Genomic DNA, 27,081 nt, shown 5'->3' with positions numbered 1-27,081 from the left:
ATGGAGTGGATATTGGTTATGGGATATATCCACGAATGACTGGGCATGCCTCGTGTAGCCGCAAAATTTGTGCCAGTGATCTTGACTGCGGATCAGAAAAAAAAAGTTCAAATGTGTGTGAAACCTTATGGGACTTAACCGCTAAGGTCATCAGTCCCTAAGTTTACACACTACTTAACCTAGATCATCCTAAGGACAAACACACACACCCATGCCCCAGAGAGGACTCGAACCTCCGCCGGGACCAGCCGCTCAGTCCATGACTGCAGCGCTTAAGACCGCTCGGCTAATCCCGTGCGGCGCCGATCAGAAGGCACAGCGTGTTGAAGTGTGCACGGACCTTCGAAAGACCGCATCTGATGATCCAACCTTCCTTTCACGGGTTATCTCTGGCAACGAGAGTTGGATTTACGGTTATGTCCCAGAGACAAAGCAACAATCGTCCCAGTGGAAGAGCCTGGGCTCTCCAAGACCCAAGAAAGCGAGACAGGTGAAGAGGAAAGTGAAGAACATGTTCATCGTTTTCTTTGATACCAAGGGAATAGTGCACAAAGAATTCGTCCCACCCAACCAAACAGTGAATTTCGCGAACTACTGTGACGTTTTGCGACAGCTCCGTGAAAACTTGAGGCGACGACGGCCCGAACTTTGGCGTCAAGGGAACTGGCTGCTGCATCATGACTAAAAAATGGTTCAAATGGCTCTGAGCACTATGGGACTTAACATCTGTGGTCATCAATCCCCTAGAACTGAGAACTACTTAAACCTAACTAACCTAAGGACAGCACACACATCCATGCCCGAGGCAGGATTCGAACCTGCGACCGTAGCAGTCGCGCAGTTCCGGACTGAGCGCCTAGAACCGCTAGACCACCGCGGCCAGCTGCACCATGACAACGCGACCTGTCACACGTCCTTGCTCACCAGGATCTTTTTGGCAAAAAACAACATGGCGGTTATACCCCACCCACCGTACTCGCCAGATGTGGCATCTTGCGACTTCGCACTATTCCCAAAACTGAAACTCAAGTGGAAAGGCCGTCGGTCCGACTCTCTAGAGAGGATTCAAGATGGATCGTGGGCGGTGATAAACACCCTCAAAGGACAGGACTTCCAGAAAATGTTTGACCAGTGGCATAAGCGCTGGACCGTTGTGTACGTGTGGACGGGAACTACTTCGAGGGTGATGGTGACCATTAGTCCAAATGTAAGGTTTTCAACAGATGGCAGCACCAGTCCCGAAAATTTTGGGTCAGGAACCAAGGCGCCACTGATGCGTCAGTGCTACAACAGTTTCTTCCATTCCTTTCCACCAAAGTTCCGCGAGTGTGACGAGTCTGAGAAGAATGGTATCTGCAGTGTTATTCTACCCATCCTCACTCTGCATGACCGATTGTCAGGATCCGGTGGTCTCAAACGAAGCTGAATAGAGATTAAATATTAAAATAAATATGCAGTAGTCATTAAAAAAGTTTTATACATGTACATACAAGCACAAATACATACACATAGTGTAATTGACGTGCACTTAATTGGTGTTTATGAAATGAGTGGAGCCCTGAACTATATCCTGACGGCTAAGAGGGCCACACGCAAATGGAAATGCTATCTGACATTAAAATCAAAGTAAAAGATTGAGTCGCCACCAACTCTAGCCACACGACAAACAAGAGGTTCGACTGAGTTGGAGAATTGATTAATTTAGTCGTTAAAAAACTCATAAAATAACATTCATTGTAACGTCACACATAAAAAATGAGATGCAACTATTAATATGATCCAGGGATTGTTCACATGAATCAAATATTAAAATAAAGTAAAAAGTGTGTGAACACTTAATATGAGCAGCTTGCAGCAACATTCCTGAAACAAGATCTATTCTAAAGAACTTATTTTAAATAAAAAGGGAACACTAATTATTGGATCTGAGTGCATGGAAACGCTAACAAGGGAACTGCAAGGTGAATGGTGTAGGTAAAGGAGACGTAAATCGGTACACTGGATAAGAATTCAAACAAAATTATTTATTTCTTAAGACATTGATATAAGACATATATATAACTGCTGTTGCCTGGTAACTACGTTCGATTGCTTGTGAAACGCTATACGATTCACAACAGCATCTCTTAATTTAGAACCGCGGCCGTAATTAGAGGGGGACGGGAAAGGTTTAATACTCGCATTCAGACCCACATTCACTCAAAGAACAGCAAGTTCGGTTCCAACACCAATGTGCAACGAAGCTAGTAGGTTTGTTCCGCTGTGTTGAGAAATGATTAAATAAAAGAGTAAATCTGAATGTCATGGTTGCATTTAAAGTTGAACCTCGGTTTGGAGAAACCGCCTCAACGAGAGCCACACATACACGCTTACGCGCTTAACATGAAATCACAAATACAGTTGGATAATCTGGACGGGATATATTTAATATTCCAAAATCAGAGCAACAAGAAAACTCTAGGACAGAGACAGCGGGCCACGGGAAAGTTAGACTCACAGTTAACTCGTGTGGCCACGTGGTCCGCAAGGAAAGTTGTGGTAAGGTCTTATGGGACCAAACTGCTGAGGTCATCGGTCCCTAAGCTTACATACTACTTAATCTAACTTAAAATAACTTAGGCTAAGGACAACACACGCACCCATGCCCGAGGGAAGACTCGAACCTCCGACGGGGAAAGCGGACCTTGACAAGGTGGTTTTCGGAAACACAATTTCTACGTACTGTCCCCAAATTTTAGCAACATTAAACCACGCAGCTGCGAACAATTAACATTTTATAGAGGACACATCTGAGTAGACAAAGGGTAATGGCAGAGGGCCAACAACTCTAATATTAACCCATGTGGGTTGTTTCCAACGGACATATAGGAATTAAACATTAAATTCACTTCACAAAGAGGCAAAAATTATCAAGATTCCGAAAAGATTAGAATGCGTACACATGCAGTCGCAGGCACACAAACATTCACACTGAACCGAGAACACATTTCCCAAGTGAGATCGCTTCAACATATGCAACACCTTTGTGCTACGTTCTTCTTACGGAGCAAAGTCTGCATTAGGAATAGAACTGGAAGTCTGCAAAAGCCATGCATTCCTTGCTGCGATCCAGCAAAACAATCTTTGTAAGAGAAGACGCGAGGTCAAAAACTAAAAGCAACCCTCTTCCTATCAGACAAACGCGCCACGCGGCTAAAAATCAACTCATCCTTCTTCGAAGAGACCTCGGCTGCAGACCCTCGGAGAGTTGGAAGCAGACTGACTATCTCAAACGAAAACTTCTCCCACACGACCCCGTGGCCAGGAAAGCCCAGAGATGAGGCTTCCGTCACCAACCTAACACAGGTAACTTCCACACAAGAGGAACAAACGTCTTTGCCTACCTGAAAACTACAAGGTTTGGCGATTCTGTTAGACTGCCGCTGATTCTCTGCAGCAGACTGAACCACCGTACAGCAAAATGAAACACACTTACATTCATTCACTCACGCATACCAGAGAGTTTTGGAGTATGAGAACAAGGGATAAACATTTTATGGAATCATAGACGTTAGTCGGGTTACATATAAAAGCATGGAAACTTATAATGGTGTTATAGGTGCATTTGCAAGTCTGAAAAGAACCAACATAATAACCATATGATGCTTGCAAATCGTAGAAAGAAACAGGCTACATCTAGATTGAATCATAGCAATGAAAACGCCTGAATTGTTCTCTAGGATGCAACGTGCACTGGAAAGCAAATAAAATGATAGTGAAATGGGAGGGGACTATAGGACCCTTTCAGTAGCTATATGTAAAGAATACATATGAATTCACCCACCCACCCATATATATATATATATATATATATATATATATATATATATATATATATATATATATATATATATGACTAATAATTAGGAACAGTTTGTTCTTAGGTAGCTTAGTTCCTCCAAGTACAAGTGACAAGAAGAAGCCGTTAATGCTTATTTACCCCTTCGCAGCAAGTCAGGTAGTGAAGTAATGGACACAAAAAGTTAAATCTGTGGTGTCACCGCCAGACACCACACTTGCTAGGTGGTAGCCTTTAAATCGGCCGCGGTCCGTTAGTATACGTCGGATCCGCGTGATTGCAGACCGAGCGCCGCCACACGGCAGGTCTAGAGAGACTTCCTAGCACTCGCCCCAGTTGTACAGCCGACTTTGCTAGCGATGGTTCACTGACAAATTACGCTCTCATTTACCGAGACGATAGTTAGCATAGCCTTCAGCTACGTCATTTGCTACGACCTAGCAAGGCGCCATTATCATTTGCTATTTATCTTGTGATGCATGTACCGTCAGACTGATGTTCACCAATTATGGATTAAAGTTAAGTATTCCAGAAGCTACGTACCTTTTTTGCTAATATAATTACTTTACCTGTTCCAGACCTCACGCCAGCCGGCGTGAGCTTAAACGCGTGCCATTCGGCTACCTCCTAGTGGCTTGGCTGTCTTGCCAAGTCACAACAAAATCTATACTGACAGGTGTAGTCTACTTAGTGGTGCAGATACAACGGTGCAGAAAACATCAGCTAGTAAATTAGACGAGGTGTTTGTAGGAAGACTGTTAGACACAGAGAAAAAAACAACTAATTCACTGAAGTCGGTACACATTAAAGTACCAGTCATCGCAATATCTGGCACTTATACCCCTAACACCGTGTATTGTATATATAGTGTGCACCTGCTTAGCTGGGAGATAACGTGCTTGCTTCCTATACAAGCGGGCCCGGGTTCGATTCCCGGTCGGGTTGGAAATTTTCTCCGCCCGTGGACTGGGTATCGTGTTGTCCTCCTCATTATTTTATCCTTATCACCGCCGCGCAATCGCCCAGTGTGGCGTCGAATGAAATAAGACTTGCACTTGCCGGCCGAATTTCCCTGGATGGGGCCTCCCGGCCAACGATGCCATACGCTCTTTTCATTTTCCATATATAAAGAGAACAGCAATCACTGATAACTGATCAGTCATTGTACTGATATACAGGGTGATTCTACGATGACGTTCCAAACTTTCAAGGATGCTGGAAAGGGTAAACGTATCCATTTGAAGTAAGGGACCCTTGTCCAGAAACGACCAAATCGGAAGTTCTAAGCGAAAATCGTTCTAATACCTCTAGCAGTTGACCTCATCTACTGCACACTCTTTCCTCCGTTGCTGAAAGAAGCTAGTATGGACCAAAAGAAGAAAAATATGTCCAGGAGACATGGCTCTGAAGTACCTACCTTTAAGAGCCATGAGCACACGTTCACCGTTGCGACTCTGAACCACACCTCTACTGAACAGGTGCTCATAGCTCTTAAGGTATGCATTTTAGAGGACATGTTAATTAGACTATTTGTTTTTGTTTCTATCCATACTATCTCTCCCTAAAATATGGAAAGCAAAGCGCTTACAGTAGAAGAGGTACACTGTCTGAGGTATCAGAAAGCTTTCCGCTTGTAACTTTTGACTCGGTTTGCTGATGAGTGGTCTTTACCTCAAACTGATACATTTACCCCTTTTCCGTTGTCCCCGAGAGAGATTGCAACTTCATCACTGAATCACCCTTCATAATAATCGTCATACCCAACGCTTGCGTACTTAGCACCAATGCCGTTAGCTCTCGGGTGTAGTTGCCAACAAACTCGCTGAAGTCGGTGCATATTAAGGTGCAAGTCATCACAATATCTGGCACCTATACCCCTAACACCCTGCAGTCCGCTTGTGCCCTTTAACCGGATCAAGGGATGAATTTTCGTTTAAATGCGCAACAGCGGACACCCACGAGTCCGGTCTTCGAACACACGGATACGACGATTACGGAGACGACGTCATACGACCCGCTGGCGAGGATAAAGCGAGTATACAGAGCTTGCTTGCAGACGAATGGTTCTTCTAAGTTCTACGCTGGCGCCAAAACTGCATGTGCTCAGATTGTGCTGTGCAGTTTGGCGCCTGGGCTGTTAAAGTAACGTTATATGGTATCATCCTTCTTACAAAGAGTTAAAATACAGTAGAGCTTATAGATTATACGAATACTGGTCAACCAAAGCCTCAGTTAACCGAAAGTGTTCCAGTAGGGAAATTCAAATTAGCGTGTTTGGAATACAAGATGCACTGGCACTGGACTAATTAAAGCCTCCCCAGGGTTTGAAGCTCGAATGTGAATTTGATTGCTTTGTTTATCAACTATTGACGAATGGAGATACATGTCGCAGTAACTGACGGCTAGTATAGTTGCGACGAGGAGGAAGATTCAAGTGATAACGACCTTGCTGGACAAGGACCATCCAGTGAGAAAGCTTTTCAAATTCTTGAGACGTCTATAAAGTTGATAGACAAGCATATATTGCAGTTGCTGTCTCTAAAGTGTTTGCGAGATTTAGTACAAGAAAACGAGAGTCAGCTCTGAAGTAAAAATAAATTTTGGACTTCTTTTCCTAAAGTGTAATCCTACTTTAATGGTTATTCTGAATATTTCAATCTAGGCTATGTAGAGAGTTCACTGTTATACACTGAAGAGTCATAGAAACTGGTACACCTGCGTGTGCGTGACATCGGGTAGAGCCTCCGCGAGCACGCAGAAGTGCCACAACACGACATAGCATGGACTCGACTAGTGTCTGAAGTAGTTCTGGAGGGAACTGACACCATGAATCCTGCAGGGCTGTCCATAAATCCGTGAGAGTACGAGGGGGTGGAGATGTTTTCTGAACAGCACGTTGCAAGGCATCCGAGGTATGCTCAATAATGTTCATGTCCGGAGAGTTTGGCGGCCAGCTGAAATGTTTAAACTCAGAAGAATGTTCCTGGAGCCACTCTGTAGCAATTCTGGACGTGTGAGGTGTCACATTGTCCTGCTGGAATTACCCAGGTCCGTCGAAATGCTCATTGGACATGAATAGATGCAGGTGATCGAGACTGGATACTTACGTACGTGTCACCTGTCAGAGTCGTATCTACACGTATGAGGGGTCCCATATCACTCCGACTACACACGCCCCACACCATTACAGAGCCTCCACCTGCTTGAACAGTCCCCTGCTGACATGTAGGGTCCATGGATTCGTGAGGTTGTCTCCATACCCGTAAACGTCTATCCGCTCGATACAATCTGAAACGAGACTCGTCCGACCAGACAACATGTTTCCAGTCATCAACGGTCCAATTTCGGTATTGACAGGCCCAGGCGAGGCGTACAGCTTTGTGTCGAGCCGTCATCAAGAGTACACGAGTGGGTCTTCGGCTCCGAAAGCCCATATCGACGATGTTTCGTTGAATGGTTCACACGCTGACACTTGTTGATGGCCCAGCATTGAAATCTGCAGCAATTTGCGAAAGGGTTGCACTTCTGTCACGTAGAAACGATTCTTCTCAGTCGTCGTTGGTCCCGTTCTTCCAAAATCTTTTTCCGGCCGTAGCACTGTCGGACATTTGATGTTTTATCGGATTCCTGATATTCAGGGTACGCTCGTGAAATGATCATACGGCAGAATACCCACTTCATCGTTACCTCGGAAAAGATGTGTCCCATCGCTCGTGCGCCTACTATAACACCACGTTCAAACTCACTTAAATCTTGGTAACCTGCCATTGTAACAGCAGTAACCGATCTACTAACTGCGCCAGTTACTTGTTGTCTTATATAGGTGTTGCCGACCGCAGCGCCATTCCAAAATGCTACCCCAGTCGGGTAGAAAATGAATGTTCGCGACGGAAAGTACTGAACTAGAAAATGAAGATTTGGCCCTGTCTGACTAGCCCCTCAAGCAGATATTAGGATTTCGTAATGGTGATATTATCTCCTCCTTCTAGTTCTTTAACATATAAATTACAACATCAACGTAAATGAATAATCAAGGGATCTAGTAACTACATATGATAAATGTTGTTTCTGCTTACACATTTAATGTAGATTAAAACCTCTTTATATTACAAATGTTTATATATCAATGTCCAGTGGACATAAAGAGATACAAATGGATTTCCTAACTAATATGATTGATTAATTGCCCAAATCTGTCCTTTTTTATGGCTACGGGATCTAATATAAATAACGCGAGATGGTTGGCATCATCTACGTACCAAACACTAGAAGACACCACTTTCAAAGATAATCTACAGTGGTGTGCAGCCTCAGTGCAAATGAAATTTACGTGATCACAGCTGTTTAGCTTTATAGCCCTAATAAGCCGAAGCAGTTAGCAATATCACCATATGTACTACGTCCGGTGCGTCGGAGTGATGGTTCTAAAAAAAAACTCATGCAAACACTACGATGGCAGAAGACGCCTTTTCCACCCAGGACCAACACACCTGTGCGGGCTTTTCCACCCAGGGCTTGAGTTACGCCTGCCGTTTCATTTCCACTGGCGCTCCAGCCTCTCCTAGTATAGGCAATCATTCATTACGCCATTTTGATAATAAAGACACTCCGTCATCTTCCATGCAATAAGCGTTAACAGCTATTTACAAGGTGTACGTGATAGTGTCAGCCTTCTTTAAATATTCATATATACGATGTACAACCTATCAAATGATACCTAATTCAGGTTGTACATAACGGCAAAGAATGTAGATGAGTGCTTGTAGGGTGCAAAATTATAGCCGCCTTACGCCGTATTCTGCCTGTTTACATATCTCTGTATCTGAATACCCATGCCTATGCGAGTTTCTTTGGCGTTTCAGTGTGTTTTTAATATGTGTGATAGAAAATTACACACACAATTTTGTATTTAATTCAGTGGTTCTTTGTTCCATATTCTTATGAACACTGGTACAATTTCTCTCTGTATGTCCAACTTTATACACATCGTTGCAGGATCTCGACTGTTCAGTACAGAATGTCGAACCAAAACATCTTTCAGCCGTCTTAATTTACAGATCGTTATTTTATTGACCAACCAGTTTCGGCGATATGTTACGCTATCTTTCTGACATGCGATGATCGAAGGGATCAGTGAGTCAAAAATCTACAGATACCAATCATTGAAGGTTGATCCCTACTTTGACTGGACCAGAGGTGGGAATCTTCCTGCACGTCGGTAAGGGGGCCTGAAGATGGCATGATATATCGCCGAAACTGGTTCCTCAATAAAATATTAGTAGCATTTTGGAATTTTAGACAGCTAAAGGTGCTTTGATTCGACATTCTGCTACGAGTAGTTCCGTAAATGATTATTTATCCGAAAAAATGAGCTATTCCAATACCTCTCGATCCCAGTTCCTAAAGATAATCGATGCTCTACTATATAGTAACAGCATTAAGGAAATAGTAATGATAATACCGTTTATTAGTGACAAAAGAGAGATTTATAGTGGATATTCATAATGACGGTCACACATCAACGTTTATTTGTTCCAGAAAACACATACATGTGAACACATCAAAGTATATTTTGAAGGCAGCATGCTTACTGTATTCTTTGGGTCTTGTTTTCATTGTAAGTGCCAAATAACAGGCAAAACTATTTTTCGTCTTCAGCAGAGCTGAGGTTAGGCTATTGAAATAATTTTCATGAAATAAGTTTTTCATTGGTTTCCTTTTGTGCACAACGTGGACTTCTCCTTCCTCAAACGTTGTAAAACGTAATACGTTTGTGCTTACTTGGGCACTTCTGTGGGTGAACAGCCGTAGGAAAAATTATCTGGTACTCATATAACGCTTCAAACAAATAGGCTGAGGTGATAGAAGTCACTGCCGGCCGCGGTGGTCTCGCGGTTCTAGGCGCGCAGTCCGGAACCGTGCGACTGCTACGGTCGCCTACCTCGGGCATGGATGTGTGTGATGTCCTTAGGTTAGTTAGGTTTAAGTAGTTCTATGTTCTAGGGGACTGATAACTACAGCAGTTGAGTCCCGTAGTGCTCAGAGCCATTTGAACAGAAGTCACTCCAGTTGTAAGAATACTGGACTGTTCGCTACTGCCTCGCTGTTTCCCGGAAGTAAACACGAAGGCGACGCAACACCCCGACCAGTATAATTTATTTTGTGAAATAACATTCCTTACATAGAATAATCAAAAAAATTTGTGCGCATCTTGGGTCCCCCCTGTAGATTTCTAGTCAAACGTCGGGATAAAACCATAACAAGTGTTTCGTATTTATCTGTAATTTAATTATCAATTTATTTAACACATCCTTACACAGTGTAGTATAATGATTACAGAACAGATAAATCCCAAGTTTCGACTAGCCAGTTACGTAATCGCTTTGCGCTGTTTTTAGGGTTCCCAACCTCAAACATTAAAAACGAAATCCATAAAGGATCCCTTTGTTGACCATCTGTCTGTCAGTTCGATTGCTAAGAATCCTTTTTCTTCAGGAACGGGTATAGATCTCAAGCTGAAATTATTGTAGGGTACTACGGTCTACGGTTCGCGTAGAAAAGCTTCTGAATCAGTGTACTCGAAAGATACGGGCGTTTGTAAGGACCCCTTTTTCTCAGACATAGGTAGGGGTACCAATTTGAAATGTATGTCAAGCACTAAGGTCTGCGGTCTCTTGGTGGCGTAAATAATTTAGGCTTCTAAGTCCATGCAGTCAAAAGATACGGCCATATACACTAATCAGCCGAAACTTTACGACCACTGCCCATCGCGACGTAGGAGTAAGCGGAGCAGACACGGATGAGCGGGACCACTCTAGCGAAGATATGGGTTGCAAATGCGGAAATCCATTAAGATGGGCGACTCTGACAAAAGGTAGATAATTGTTAGGCAGAATCTGTGAACGAGCATCTCGAACGCGGCAAAACTGGTCGATTGTTCACGTGCTACTGTCGTTAGCATCTACGGAAAGAGGTAAAAGAACAGTGAAACGACCACAGGTGCTAAATGATTGGACGCCCTCGATTCCTCACAGAACATGGGTTCTGAGGTTTGTCTGCTGGGTGAAGTGGGATGTTTATCTGTGGCATCTCTGCCGAAAGGGCACAATGCTGGTGCACGCACAAGTGTTTCGCAACACACGCTCATCGTACATTGTTGAACGTGGAGCCCCGCAGCAGACTACCCCCTACGTGTTCACATACTGACCCAACGATTTCGTCAGTTATGATGGCAGTGGGCACGGGACCATCGGGATTCGCCCGTCGTTGAGTGGAAACATGTCGGTTCTTCGAGTGAATCAGAGTTCTGCTACAGTAGGTCGATGGTCGTCTCCACAAGCGCCGTCATCGAGGTGAACGGCGGCTCGAAACTTGCAGCGCACCACGGACATAGGCTGGTGGGAGCAGTATTATGCTATGGGAAACGTTCTCCTACCCTTGTACGGTGGAAGTTGAAATCGCGCTGACGGCTGAGAACTTCCTGCATCCCATCATGCTTAATGTCTTCCCCGACGGCGATCTCATGTTTCAGCAGTATAACTGACCGCGTGTTGGAGCCAGAACCATGCTACAGTGGTTTTAGGAGCGTTAAAGTAAACTTATGTTGATGTCTCGGCGACCAAATTCGCCTGATGTAAGTCCTATGGAACCCCTCTGGATCTCTGGCGGGCGACACCACCGAGAACTCAAATCAGCGACCCGCTATTTTTGCGAATCACATGACCTGTGCATAGACATGTAATGCCGCATAGCTTCACAAACCTACCAACAAACTGTCGGTTCCCTGATATGCGGAATCAGTGACGTATTTCGTTCCAAAGACGGAGAAATGAGCTATTAAGTAGGTGGTCATAATGTTTTGAATCATCAGTTTATGTCACATATTTTGGTACTCGCAAACTCATTCATAAAAAAGTATAGATCAACTATCTATATGTATGGTTCAAATGGCTCTGAGCACTATGGGACTTAACTTCTGAGGTCATCAGTCCCCTAGAACTTAGAACTACTTAAACCTAACTAACCTAAGGACATCACACACATCCATGCCGGAGGCAGGATTCGAAACTGCGACCGTAGCGGTCACGCGGCTCCAGACTGTAGCGCCTAGAACCGCATGGCCACTCCTGCCAGCTATCTATATGTATGTCAAGTCGGACGGCACTGCAGTATGTCAAGATATGCGAAGATGTGATAACAGACCAAAAGCGATACCCTGTCCGGAAAAAACAATATGGTAATCTGGCTATAGACTCAATTCGTATACTACACTCCTGGAAATGGAAAAAAGAACACATTGACACCGGTGTGTCAGACCCACCATACTTGCTCCGGACACTGCGAGAGGGCTGTACAAGCAATGATCACACGCACGGCACAGCGGACACACCAGGAACCGCGGTGTTGGCCGTCGAATGGCGCTAGCTGCGCAGCATTTGTGCACCGCCGCCGTCAGTGTCAGCCAGTTTGCCGTGGCATACGGAGCTCCATCGCAGTCTTTAACACTGGTAGCATGCCGCGACAGCGTGGACGTGAACCGTATGTGCAGTTGACGGACGTTGAGCGAGGGCGTATAGTGGGCATGCGGGAGGCCGGGTGGACGTACCGCCGAATTGCTCAACACGTGGGGCGTGAGGTCTCCACAGTACATCGATGTTGTCGCCAGTGGTCGGCGGAAGGTGCACGTGCCCGTCGACCTGGGACCGGACCGCAGCGACGCACGGATGCACGCCAAGACCGTAGGATCCTACGCAGTGCCGTAGGGGACCGCACCGCCACTTCCCAGCAAATTAGGGACACTGTTGCTCCTGGGGTATCGGCGAGGACCATTCGCAACCGTCTCCATGAAGCTGGGCTACGGTCCCGCACACCGTTAGGCCGTCTTCCGCTCACGTCCCAACATCGTGCAGCCCGCCTCCAGTGGTGTCGCGACAGGCGTGAATGGAGGGACGAATGGAGACGTGTCGTCTTCAGCGATGAGAGTCGCTTCTGCCTTGGTGCCAATGATGGTCGTATGCGTGTTTGGCGCCGTGCAGGTGAGCGCCACAATCAGGACTGCATACGACCGAGGCACACAGGGCCAACACCCGGCATCATGGTGTGGGGAGCGATCTCCTACACTGGCCGTACACCACTGGTGATCGTCGAGGGGACACTGAATAGTGCACGGTACATCCAAACCGTCATCGAACCCATCGTTCTACCATTCCTAGACCGGCAAGGGAACTTGCTATTCCAACAGGACAATGCACGTCCGCATGTATCCCGTGCCACCCAACGTGCTCTAGAAGGTGTAAGTCAACTACCCTGGCCAGCAAGATCTCCGGATCTGTCCCCCATTGAGCATGTTTGGGACTGGATGAAGCGTCGTCTCACGCGGTCTGCACGTCCAGCACGAACGCTGGTCCAACTGAGGCGCCAGGTGGAAATGGCATGGCAAGCCGTTCCACAGGACTACATCCAGCATCTCTACGATCGTCTCCATGGGAGAATAGCAGCCTGCATTGCTGCGAAAGGTGGATATACACTGTACTAGTGCCGACATTGTGCATGCTCTGTTGCCTGTGTCTATGTGCCTATGGTTCTGTCAGTGTGATCATGTGATGTATCTGACCCCAGGAATGTGTCAATAAAGTTTCCCCTTCCTGGGACAATGAATTCACGGTGTTCTTATTTCAATTTCCAGGAGTGTACATCATAACATCAGAAAAACTGACTTCAACGAAATTTAAGTTTAAACTGCCAACATTAGACCATGAAATCCAGAACAAACGAAGTTATCAAAATAATTTTGCAAATTACGCAAGAGCATGGTATCCCTTCATTTGAGACCAGTGTATAAATTGCAGAATCCTCTCCCTTTAGTGTGTAATTAAGATTCGTGCTTTCATTCATTATGTTGTTTGTATTTTAAATGCACCTTAAGCTCTCGAAGTAGGAAATAAAACGGAAATGGGTTTTTGGCGTCACTGGACGGAAGGCCCCTTATGGGGCAGGTCCGGCCGCCTTGGTGCAGGTCTTATTACATTCGACGCCACAATGGGCGGCCTACACGCCAGCTGGGAATGAAATGATGATGAAGACAGCACAACACCCAATCTCTGAGCGGAGAAAATTCCCGACTCAGCCGGCATTCGAACCCGGTTCAAATGGCTCTGAGCACTATGCGACTTAACTTCTGATGTCATCAGTCGCCTAGAACTTAGAACTAATTAAACCTAACTAACCTAAGGACATCACACACTTCCATGCCCGAGGCAGGATTCGAACCTGCGACCGTAGCGGTCGCTCGGTTCCAGACTGTAGCGCCTAGAACCACACGGCCACTACGGACGGCTTCGAACCCGGGCCCGTATGACGGCAGTCCGTCATGTTGACCACTCAGCTATCGGGGTGGACTCTTGAAGTAGGATACAGGTAGTAAAGGAAAAATATGTTACAACTAAGGAGGAGAAATTCATTTTATTTCGTTTGCCGTAGCTCTCGTATTCGCTTGGCTCTGGACTTTCTAGGGTTTCTGGATTCCTTTCGAAGCGAGCTTTCGTCTATCTTGCGTTTTCTATAATTACGAGAGCATTTATGAGTCATATGGGACGACAGCTTTCGACAGTTTGTAAGCTTAATACCGATTTTCACTTATGTTCCGGCGAATATTTTTATTGTGTCATTGTTAATCCTAGCAGTGTACCACAAGCTCTTCAGAATGACACGAAAATCAATGCCCTAGCTAAACGCGATCCAAGATACACCAATTTATATCTCTACACAAAGCTAATTCGTAACAATCCGCTCCCGCCGGATGTTCGAGTCCTCCTTCGGGCACGGGCGTGTGTGTTGTTCTTAGCATAAGTTACTTTAAGTAGTGTATAAGTCTAGGGACCGATGACCTCAGCAGTTTGGTCCATTAGGAATTCACACAAATTTGAACATTTTCGTAACAATCATTCACCCGCATCTACACTTCTACGATGGGGTCACAGACAAAACAAATTCCGCTCGACAAACACGTACAGGCATGATCTGCCTGTTGTGGGCTCAGCAATTGTGTCGGCAGCTGGTGGTCAAGTGGACTCTCAGATGTGCTTCGAGAAATGCCAGCGGCCGAGCATTCCATTGAAGCGGACGACCTTATGGCTGAAATTACCATAGACAATGTAGCGTGGTGCATTAAACAAATCTCCTGAACCTGACGGACTCCCTCTTGAGTTCTACCGTACCTTTGCTCCCGTCATGGGACCGACGTGGATACAGGTGTACAACGAACTCTTAACACCTACCTTACAGGTCCCTACCGAGTTCACACAGCTTATTATGATACTAGTTCCAAACTAAGTGGTGGTCTTAGACGACAAGGCTTCCCGGCTTTGACATTATTGAACGCAAACTACAAAATCTTTGCAGGTATCCTTCGTGTCGTCCTACAAGCGGCAATAAAGGACAAAATACATTTGGATCAAACGTCTCTAGGTGGGGAGAGCACCATGTACATGGCGCTAGGGGCGTACAGGAATGTCATAGCATTGATGTTGGCATGCAGGTTATAATGAATTCTGATTACTATTGTTAATGATGAACGTCTATATGAATGCAGCTTGCCGCTAACTTGGTGTAATGTTTTGTCTGTACAGAAGTGTATCTGTCGCCTTTATCGCTCTTTCACTCTCACACAGAAATGTTCTTTATCTGTATACAGTTTAAACTATATTAATTACTTGAAATCAGCCTAGTAGAATCTCTGGTGGAGCCCTTCGTCTTAATATTCAGCGGCTGGCTTGCTAGAAAAGATCTTTGCATTTGTTATTATTATTAAGCGCTGCATTCAGTTGGGAAAATCGATCGTTTGAACCATTCGTTCAGTTTACGACAGATCTAAAATTTCAGATGTGGACGAAGCCTTTTTGGACGATTTATAAACTCAGAGATTGCAGGCTCTCTTCGTCACAGCTGAAACTTCCCAATTAATTACAGGGCCCAGACAATCATCAATGATTCAGACAGATAACTCATTCTTCATTCACTCTAGAATAAAATGGTCACAAACCTTATTTCTGAGGAAAAATATATTGTAGCCATTGTCTGTACAGATTCCGTTTTGTGTTGGTTCCAAATCTCATGTAATTTGCTTTTACAGGTTTATCTTTCTCTTTACTATCGCGCTAACGGCACAAACTATCCTCTTTCCTAGCTCGCTTTAGCGCGAAGAATAAATAAAACTCTTTTAGCAATCCGATAATCTTCAAACGAATACTTCCGAAGCTGTTCCTCTCTCTCTCTATAATAACCATGGAGCATACATCTCCGTACCTCTGTTGTTCCAAGGAATAAACGTACTAGAAAAATACCTTGGCGTCGACGAGCCGTCGGCGCATATATTACTAGAAAATCTGATCAGATACTTTTCAAACGTAAATAAATGTGGATGATTTGATTGACCATTATTAATTATTGCGTGATAGAGGGTAATTTTCCAGTGGGGAGATTACAATGCCCCTCGCAGCGAGCGAAGTTTGTGAGCTCAATTTTGATTCACCGAACACACTTCGCGAGCTATCTATTAGCTTGGATAACCCGGAAGTGATGATTGTCAGTCCTCCGACTGAAAGGGAATATTATGTTTGAGACAGACGAAGAAAAGAAATGTTGAAGACAGAAGAAATGAAGAGACAGGTACCTCGGCTGTATTGCTTTTACGTGCATCTAGGTGTTATGTTTGCTGTGCACAACCAAGGAAGATGATCTTTTATGAACTGATGTCAGGGTCTACCCATTCGGGAACTTTCTTAAGCAGGGAAACCTTGGAAAACCTCTTAAGCTTAGACCCCCAGCCTACGGTACATAGAAGATAGGAAAGCCTATATAAGAACAAAAATAATTTTGAAATTCATCTCTAAAGGAAAGACAGGGATCAATTTGTATCACAATTTGGAGAAGAGTGGTTTGCGCCTCTAGCAAAAAAAACGTTTTACAATAAATAACGTGAATTCGCGTTTTACAATCTTGCTTCTAGTACAATATCTTGCGGTGCTAAACTCCCCCGGGTCTTGCATGTCTCCGACGTCCACATTTGTAGTCGGTCTTCTACGCGGCCCACTCTGTAGTTGATCTTCTACGCGGCCCACAATGGGAAGAGTAGAAGGAACAGGGATACTCGAATTCACATGCAACATTCATTCCAAAAGAATTAGCAATGACCAAAAGGGAAACTCTTCCTGTAAGAGAACTGATTAGGTTGCACCGTCTAAGATTCTCCTTTTGGAAAGCAAAATCCTTATGGCTTCATGGATCCTTTTTGTTACGACGTACTTCAAGCAATTCAACCATTACTTAATGATGTTGCCAAAAGCATCATCCGATTTACTCTCGTTTGAATACTCCTTTTGATTTTGCCTCCCCACTTGTGCTTATAAGTCCAAAAGTTTTCACAGATTTTCTATCACTGATTTGTTCTTCGTAATTTAAAGGATTCATGTAACTTACTATAGATTTTGGATTCAAATCATTGAATAATGGAAAGTGTAGTTCATTTTATACCAAGACATCATCCATATTTCCTTGATAAGTCATATAATTTAGCTATACTCAAAACCTTTTATTTTAAATACATATATTTTTACGTTTGAGCGCTGAAATGTAAAAGTTATTAGCATTGAGAAATGCGGATTCACCTCTTTTATTTACTCTCTGATTCATACGGTGTTCATCCATGCTCATATATGGAAATGGATTTTTCACAAAAAATTCTCAAACGAACACGAACCATTAAATTACTACTGAATCTATGAATATTTACTTTCTTTAATCATTCATTAATAAATTAAAAACTCTTAACTTCTAATTATAACACCTATTCCTTTTAAAGTGCAACATGAATCAGTTTATCCTCGCGTTTGGTGCGAGTCTCTTACAAGGCATCTCTGTATCGTCTATATCGATTTTAATTCTCGCGCCGACGTCAGCTGTTTTGCGCGGGAAATTATCTTTGCGGCGTTAACCGTCACTCACAATTCACTACCACAACACATTCCTTCACACGTTTACACATCTAAGCGTTCACATGAGATTATATATGAATATTCACTCGGAACCTCTTTAGATTATTCAGCGTCATTTGCGGGAAACATTTCATTTTCTTGAAGTTCAATCAGATCCTTAATCATTCTTAATGACATTAGCAATGCTAAAGTCCTATATTCACCCCAACACAGGTGAAGCCTATCTCCACTATCTCCTTTACAACACTCGATAATAATAGTTAGTCACTATTTCTATACTCTATGTCACTGATTAACTCTTTCAATTTAAAGGTTTCTATCACTACACACACACACAGTTTATTATTATGTTTTTTACGAGCGTTCATTTCTGTCACTCGGAACACCATTCCTCACTATCTTCTAATCTTCATTATACTTTTTTAAGTCGTTATGAGAAAATAACCCTTTTATTTTGTTCGATCCCGGGTATGCTATGTCACGACCAACAATGGGGAGAAGTATGGGCTTGTGGAGGGTTCGATCAAACCCCATTTCAACATGCGATCTATTTCTTTTTGTTCTTGAGCCTTTACCCTCCAGGGAACAGGATAGAAAGATCTACAATATGTTTCGTGCGGTTTAACGTAGAGATGGCATATGTATCCCTTAATAATTCCTGGCCTTTCATCAAACACGTTTTCATACACTAATAATAATTCTTTGAGCTGCTTCTTCTGATCTTCAGTAATGCAGTCGGATTCCTTCAACTTCTCATACACTAATTGACCGAAATCTCCTTTAACTTGGAACTCATTATTTACGTGCTGTTTAGAATTTTGTGCAGTCCTGATTACTTGCACGCTGATCCCACTATTATATTTTCTGGTAAGGCTTTCCTTTTTCAACAAGTCCAACTCAATTTCTTGTTTATTTACATTTAACCAAATTTTTCCTGTTTTAAAATCTATTCTGCATCCGTATTGACGTAGGCTGTCGACTCCGATAATGCAGTCTACCACCAAATTTTTCACAACAAGGAATGTGCTTAATATTGCTACATTTCCTACTTCTACACTAAGTAGTGACTGCACTTTTACATTAGCCGATCTGGCCCCAACGGCGCCTATTATTCTACAATTTTGAACTGGAAAAATTGGTACTCGTCTTATATTTCTGATCTTGTTGAATAGAGCCTCCGAAATAACATTCGTGGTTGCAGCTGTGTCTAAAACCGCCGTTATAGGTACAGTCCCCAAAATGACTTGCACTTCGGCTCCTGCCACCTGTTCCTTATCCTCATCTTTGGGTTCTAAGTCCTTGGTCAATTCATCTGCCAGTAATCGTCCATCATTGTACGTTAGCATTGGTACACATATCCTGTTGCCCCTCAACCTATTGTTGACCGCTCCTCCGGGGCACGAGTGGGTCCTTACTAGTTTGTTGGATTTTGATTCGCCTGGTGGTTGACATCATCCGTCACTTCGGTAATCACCGGTTGATTCGTAGATGTCCGTCCCCACTGATGTTGGTTATTTGAGTTTATTCCCCCCGGTTGGTTCCACTTTCTATTACCGTTATTGTTCCATGCTTGCGGTCTGAAATTCCTTTCGTTCCCCCATACGGGATTGTATCGTTTCCCATTCCTGTTGTTCCTTGGATAGCCCCTCGCAAGACTATTTCCGGTATTATTGTTGATATTTTGAGGGGTTTCTCCACTATTTATCGATCTCTGTGCGTTCCCTTGCCTACCATTTGGCGGAGGTTCTATCTCCCTATATTGGAATCTATTGTTGCGGGCTTTCTTGTTGTTCTCTTCTATAATGTCTATATGATCTAACGTCGTGAGGAACGACTCCAAGTCTTTATCATTGCCGTAAATTAATTGATTCCGTATACTAGTTGGTAGTCTTGCCTTAAGTATGTTTATTATATCTGGCAAAGGCATAGGTCTGTCCCAATATCTAGTTTTATTTATATATTTCTCAAAATACTTCCTAAGGCTTCCTTTCGAAAAAGAGAAAGGCTCTGGGTAGAGCACCTCCTGCCTTAGGCGTTCCTGTACCCCTTCTGACCAGAATTTTGCTAAAAACGCTTTCTCAAAATCGTCATAGGTCGAGCAAACAGACGTCATGTCCGAGGCCCAGATCGCCCCCGAACTTTGTATATACCCAGTAACGAAACTGATCTTCTGCCACTCCGACCAATTTCTGGGTAGCACTCCTCTAAAACTCCTGATAAAAACAATCGGATGGACCCCCCTTTTGTCAGTGTTAAAAATCTGAAATTGCCGATGCTTTATCATTTTTTCTTCGGCATGGCACAGGCTTTCGTAATCTCCGTCCGATAAAACTTCGCGCGAACAACTAGCTCGTGGCAATTTAATATTCGAGTTACTCACACAAGTCGGTATCGTGTGCGAATGTGCAGTAACTGGCTCTATAGTCGCTGGCAACTTCTGCTGCTGGCCGGTATTCATTTGTTCTGAGCCTTGTTGTGAAACGCGTATCGACTCTGCTATCGTTTGTTTCCATTGCTCAAAATCAGCACCTAACTGCTGTCGCACTTCCTCAAGTCCTTTCGCAAACAAATTCTCTTCCTGTTTGCCGCATAGAATCTGGAATGCTGCTTTAACATTTTGCTCAACGTTTTCACACATTAGCCTTTTGTTTTCTAATGTGATTTCGGATAGTTTACCCGTTAATACATTAATTTGGTGGTCTATAACGTCCTGACGTTCTGTCAGATGTTCCACACTTTCCTTTAAGTTCGTCTGCGTACGTGCCAATTCAGGAAGTTGCGCAATTGCACATGACATGGCATCTTGCTTTTGTACTAATTGCGGAACCATTTCCACCTGTTCGCGTACGGTATCTATCTTAATGGCCACATACTCCTTCATTTCTACACGTACGCGGTGAGTAGATTCCTCACATTGAGCTTTAACCAATTCTATTTGTGCAGTTAATTTTCGTTCCGTTTCTTCGGCCTGATCTTTAAGTTCCTTTGTCTTCGCCTCTATCCGCTGCTCTAATTCGGAAAAACTGTCATGTAACTGCTGCTTAATCTCAGCTTTCAGATTTTCCTGCCCTTCCGTAACTGAGGCTAACTTCGAATTCAAATCATTTTGCCCCTCGGTAACTGAGGCTAACTTCACATTAATGTCAATTTTCAGATTTTCTTGCCCTTCAGTAACTGAGGCTAGTTTCGCGTTAATGTCGGTTTTCAAATTTTCCTGCCCTTCAGTAACTGAGGCTAATTTTGTATTCAAATGGTTTTGCCCTTCAGTAACTGAGGCTAATTTCGCGTTAATGTCGATTTTCATATTATTCATGCTCTCGGTTATCATCTGCATCTGTCTCATGATAATTACTAATGGATCTAATCCCTGTTGCATACTTGCTGTTACATCTCCAGCCGTGTCTACCGGGCGTTCTATTGCGCTATCTGTAGCGATCGGTTCTATAACACTTCTTACTACATCACTATTATCCGTGCTCACAGCTGAAGGCTGTTGCGTGTTGCTCTGCTCTGCTTGACTCATCTTAAACATTGCCCTAGTTAAAACCATATAAATGTTCAACCGTCAATATGTATATATCTCCCTTCACACAAGAATACTTCTGTGGCTACTTTCTTATAGTACTTATACAGGTAAATGCAACTAGGGCAGGTCAATCAATCTACATGTAGCATGAACACAATTCGAGATCTGGCCTTTATTCTGCGCCCAGCGTGCTGCTTTTCTTTGAAGATCCAACTAATTCGCCTGCGAGTATCTCTTCTCTTTTCCAAGTTAAGTTGTCTCGTCGTAGTTCACATGAAACAGAGAACAAAATTATTTTAACAACGTCCAAAAACGTGTCCTGTCACGGATTGGCCATTATAATGAATACTGATTACTTTTGTAAATGATGAAAGTCTATATTGAATGCAGCTTGCCGCTAACTTGGTGTAATGTTTTGTCTGTACAGAAGTGTATCTGTCGCCTTTATCGCTCTTTCACTCTCACACAGAAATGTTCTTTATCTGTATACAGTTTAAACTATATTAATTACTTGAAATCAGCCTAGTAGAATCTCTGGTGGAGCCCTTCGTCTTAATATTCAGCGGCTGGCTTGCTAGAAAAGATCTTTGCATTTGTTATTATTATTAAGCGCTGCATTCAGTTGGGAAAATCGATCGTTTGAACCATTCGTTCAGTTTACGACAGATCTAAAATTTCAGATGTGGACGAAGCCTTTTTGGACGATTTATAAACTCAGAGATTGCAGGCTCTCTTCGTCACAGCTGAAACTTCCCAATTAATTACAGGGCCCAGACAATCATCAATGATTCAGACAGATAACTCATTCTTCATTCACTCTAGAATAAAATGGTCACAAACCTTATTTCTGAGGAAAAATATATTGTAGCCATTGTCTGTACAGATTCCGTTTTGTGTTGGTTCCAAATCTCATGTAATTTGCTTTTACAGGTTTATCTTTCTCTTTACTATCGCGCTAACGGCACAAACTATCCTCTTTCCTAGCTCGCTTTAGCGCGAAGAAGAATAAATAAAACTCTTTTAGCAATCCGATAATCTTCAAACGAATACTTCCGAAGCTGTTCCTCTCTCTCTCTATAATAACCATGGAGCATACATCTCCGTACCTCTGTTGTTCCAAGGAATAAACGTACTAGAAAAATACCTTGGCGTCGACGAGCCGTCGGCGCATATATTACTAGAAAATCTGATCAGATACTTTTCAAACGTAAATAAATGTGGATGATTTGATTGACCATTATTAATTATTGCGTGATAGAGGGTAATTTTCCAGTGGGGAGATTACAAGGTTACTAGGAGCCCTAGCGGCAGTGCATTTCGATCACGCTTTCGAGCAAGTGGACCACGCGGTCATGGAACAGATGAGAATCCCTTTTATGTTTGTGAAGACAAACTTGCGGTTGATTCACGGCGCGCGCTCGCTCAGACTCCATCACCGTCCAGCGCTCAGTCAGACAAGGTTGCCCCCTGCCGCCATATTGTTCGCAATCACTCTTGAGCCTGCATGCACTACGTGGCCCTCGACAGTGACTTGTAGGCGTCCAACTACGGACCGCATCTTTCCAACGCCGAGCATACGCCGACGACGTTCTTTTCGTCAAGTCAGGGGACGAAATCCAGGTGGCGCTGGAATGGCTTCAGCAATACAGAACGGTGGCGCTGGAATGGCTCCGGTAGTACAGAACGTTGGCGGGTAGTGTCACTAACCTACGAAAGACCCGATGTATGGAGGTGGCAGAAGGCTGTCATCTGGAACAAGAGTGCCCATTACAAGTTCCCCACTCTCAGGTATTTGGGCGTGGTGTTCCGTGGAAACATACGACGTAAAGCGGCGGATAATTATCGAGATTCTGCGGAAGATTCGCGTATTAGCAAGGCAACAGATATGTTCTAGCGCACACAGTATGTCAGTGTTTTTTTTTTTTTTTTTTTTTTGGCACCTTAATAGGTTACCTGCCGCACATACTGCCGTTGCCAATCACGATTGCCTCAAGCTTACAGTCAGCATTTGGACATTTATTGTGCGCTGACCTTCTCTTTAAAATTCGCTACGATACCTTGACGCTAGCACCGAGAGGAGGAGCCGGCATCGGCCTCGTAAACTTGAGGAACAGGGTGCGCGCGGTATTTCTTAGTAGGCTGCAGCGCTTTTGGAGAACCGAGCACGTCACCTTAATGGGCACTGTGATCGACGAAGTGTCTCGCCATTGACTCCGGAGGTGCGTGCGTTGTGGTATACAGTGGTGAACGGCAAATTGGCCAACGACTGCAGTCATTCACGTGGTCGACACACCGATATACCCCCACGGTGCTGTCGTCGTCTCCGACGAGCACCGTTTGGTCTGCGGCACGGCAATCGAATGTTGGCTTCTCACGAAGAAAATGGCTCTGAGCACTATGGGACTTAACTTCTGAGGTCATCAGTCCCCTACAACTTAGAACTACTTAAACCTAACTAACCTAAGAACATCACACACATCCATGCCCGAGGCAGGATTCGACTCTGCGACCGTAGCGGTCGCGTGGTTCCAGACTGTAGCGCCTAGAACCGCTCGGCCACTCCGGCCGCCACGAAGAAAATGTTGGCGCTTTTAAGTGTATGGCACTCACAGCAATCAAAGGTGACGACCTACTGTTTCCGGACAAAATAACTTTGTCATCGCCCAAAATCCATGAACTGGATAAAAGGGATGGCGACGTATTATCTGTATCGCACCGTTGACAAAAACTTCTCGTGCATACTGAAATAGCACCGTAAGATCTTGCAGCGACACGTAAAATACAGAACATGTTTTGCTAATTATCTGGATTCGTTATTCGTGGAGTCTCCGGGTAGCCGGGGTGTTCCGGATGCGAAAAGTGAAGTGAGAAAATAGACCGAGATTCAGGAACTTATGTTTATGCCTTATGTACTCAGCGAACTATATATCATTTTTAAGTTAGGAAGAAGCCAACCTGGATACACGCCAACAGCGCCGCTGCAGGATCCCGTTTTTTGTTAGTGAATTCGTTACATCTAGATGGCATTGGGAGCCATTTTACGTTTCGTTGTTTTGAATGGCATCTTTAGTTTCTTTATGTTATGTTTTGCACCCGTAAATCGCAAAACAACAAGAAAAATTAAATAAATACACAAAAATAAAAAAAAATCATTTCATTCCTTGGACGGGAGGGGAAGACATTGTGGCAGGCCTCGGGTTGCGACCCCCGCCCAGTCTTCCTCCGCCTACCCACGACCTGATCCCTTAAAATGCTAGTAAAAAAAAAGAGGGGAGTTAAATTCCCAATCAGGCCGGAGGTGACGGCCGCGCGGGGTAGCCGCAGGGTCAAAGGCGCCTAGTCACACGGTTCGCGCAGCTCCCCCGTCGGAGGTTCGAGTCCTCCCTCGGGCATGGGTGCATGTGTTCTCCTTAGCGTAAATTAGTTTAAGCTAGATTAAGCAGCGTGTAAGCCTAGGGAACAATGACCTCAGCAGTTTGGTCCCATAGGAACTTATCAAAAATTTCCAAATTTTCCGGGATGGTGTGTTGTCGTCATCAACATTTCAACATCATCATCATCATCATCGACGAAGTGGCGTCAAATAAAAGGATTTGCACTAGGCGGACGAACAACTCCAGGTGGGATCTCCCAACCAGTAATCCCATACGATCATTTCATTTCAATCACTGTTTACGCTTTATTAGTCCCGCAGCTATTAGCGATTGTAATCTGACGCTATTTTGTCATACACGAAAGTTCCACCTACGAGCGAATAGACGTTCCCACGTTAAAACTAATAATAAGCATGTTGATGACGAGCTTCGGAAACTCACTTTAACGCGATGAAGCCACATAGAGGTGAACAACCAAAATGTAGTGCCTGATCTCGCCGACAGGTGAACCTGAGTCCCGCGCTGGGCAACGACTGCGACGTGGACGCGGCGGTGAAGAAGCCGATGCTTCACGACATGTTCGACCTGCTAGGACTGCCCGTCTGCAACACGGGGCTGTCGCTGTTCGCCGTGTTCAGCGTGGCGCCGGCGGAGGCGGGCGGCGGGGGCGGCGGCGACGGCGCCAGCGGCTGCGGCTGCAGCGGCAGCTCGGGGGACGAATCGGAGGAGGCGGGGGCGGCCTCGCTGGAGGCGGACGCCGGGGGCCGGCGGGGGCCCGGCTCCGCCATCGCCGTCGTCACCGCCGCCAGCAGGTGCGTCTCATCACGGAACGCGAGGGGGGCAACGGCCGCGACAACACCCCTAGCTGCCTAACGTAGAAACACCATATACATGTACTCTGTAAGCCACTGTACAGTGCTTTGCGGAGGGAAGCAGTGGTTGGGATGGGAGTGCGACAGGGTTGTGGCCTCTCCCCGATGTTATTCAATCTGTATATTGAGCGAGCAGTAAAGGAAACAAAAGAAAAATTCGAAGTAGGTATTAAAATCCATGGAGAAGAAATAAAAACTTTGAGGTTCGCCGATGACATTGTAATTCTGTCAGAGACGGCTAAGTATTTGGAAGAGCAGTTGAACGGAATGGACAGTGTCTTGAAAGGAGGATGAACATCAACAAAAGAAAAACGAGGATAATGGAATGTAGTCGAATTAAGTCAGGTGATGCTGAGGGAATTAGATTAGGAAATGAGACACTTAAAGTAATAAAGGAGATTTGCTATTTGGTGAGCAGAATAACTGATGATGGTCGAAATAGAGAGGATATAAAATGTAGACTGGCAATGGGAAGGAAAGCGTTTCTGAAGAAGAGAAATTTGTTAACATCGAGTATAGATTTAAGTGTCAGGAATTCGTTTCTGAAAGTATTTGTATGGAGTGTAGCCATGTATGGAAGTGAAACGTGGACGATAAATAGTTTGGACAAGAACTTTCGAAATGTGGTGCTACAGAAGAATGCTGAAGATTAGATGGGTAGATCACATAACTAATGAGGAGGTATTGAATAGGATTGGGGAGAAGAGAAGTCTGTGGCACGACTTGACTAGAAGAAGGGATCGGTTGTTAGAACATGTTCTGACTTGACTAGAAGAAGGGATCGGTTGGTAGGACATGTTTTGAGGCATGAAGGGCTCACCAATTTAGTATTGGAGGGCAGCGTGGAGGGTAAAAATCGTACAGGGAGACCAAGAGATGAATACTCTAAGCAGATTCAGAAGGATGTAGGTTGCAGTAGTTACTGGGAGATGAAGAAGCTTGCACAGGATAGAGTAGCATGGAGAGCTGCCTCAAACCAGTCTCAGGACTGAAGACCACAACAACAACAACCTTGCATACATCTCTGACAAAATGTTTAGATACTTTCTATCGGCTTCAATCTCTTCATCTCTGTCTCGAATGAAAAACAGTCCACAGTGCAACTGTGCAACACCCCGACAGCAACTGTGGGCTGTTTTTGATTCGAGACAATTTCGTAATGGTTGCTGGTGTTGCTGCCATGATGAAAATAACTCTTCATCTCCCTTTTTAAAATCTACTTATGATAGAAAAAGACAGTCGATCTTCACAATTTTAAATGGAGCAATTAGAGCGTTAAATCGGGCAATGCTATCACACTGACGGAAAAAAAAATCTCACACCAAGAAGGAGTTGCGCGACATACCGGGTGATCAAAAAGTCAGTATAAATTTGGAAACTGAATAAATCACGGAATAATGTAGATAGAGAGGTACAAATTGACACACATGCTTGGAATGACATGGGGTTTTATTAGAACCAAAAAAATACAAACGTTCAA

General features: G+C 44.2%; 1 protein-coding gene across 1 annotated transcript in view; it reads left to right on the top strand.

Moving 5' to 3' along the window:
- Positions 1-27,081, top strand: part of LOC126204080 (probable tubulin polyglutamylase TTLL2) — a 376,176-nt gene that overhangs the window by 287,927 nt on the left and 61,168 nt on the right. The window contains exons 7-8 of the mRNA XM_049938500.1: positions 25,234-25,383; positions 25,480-25,541. Coding sequence (XP_049794457.1) covers positions 25,234-25,383; positions 25,480-25,541 — 212 coding nt within the window. The remainder of the gene's footprint in view (positions 1-25,233; positions 25,384-25,479; positions 25,542-27,081) is intronic.

This window comes from Schistocerca nitens, chromosome 9 (genome assembly GCF_023898315.1).
Source record: "Schistocerca nitens isolate TAMUIC-IGC-003100 chromosome 9, iqSchNite1.1, whole genome shotgun sequence".
NCBI lineage: Eukaryota > Metazoa > Arthropoda > Insecta > Orthoptera > Acrididae > Schistocerca > Schistocerca nitens.
This window is presented reverse-complemented; position numbering and strand designations above follow the sequence as displayed.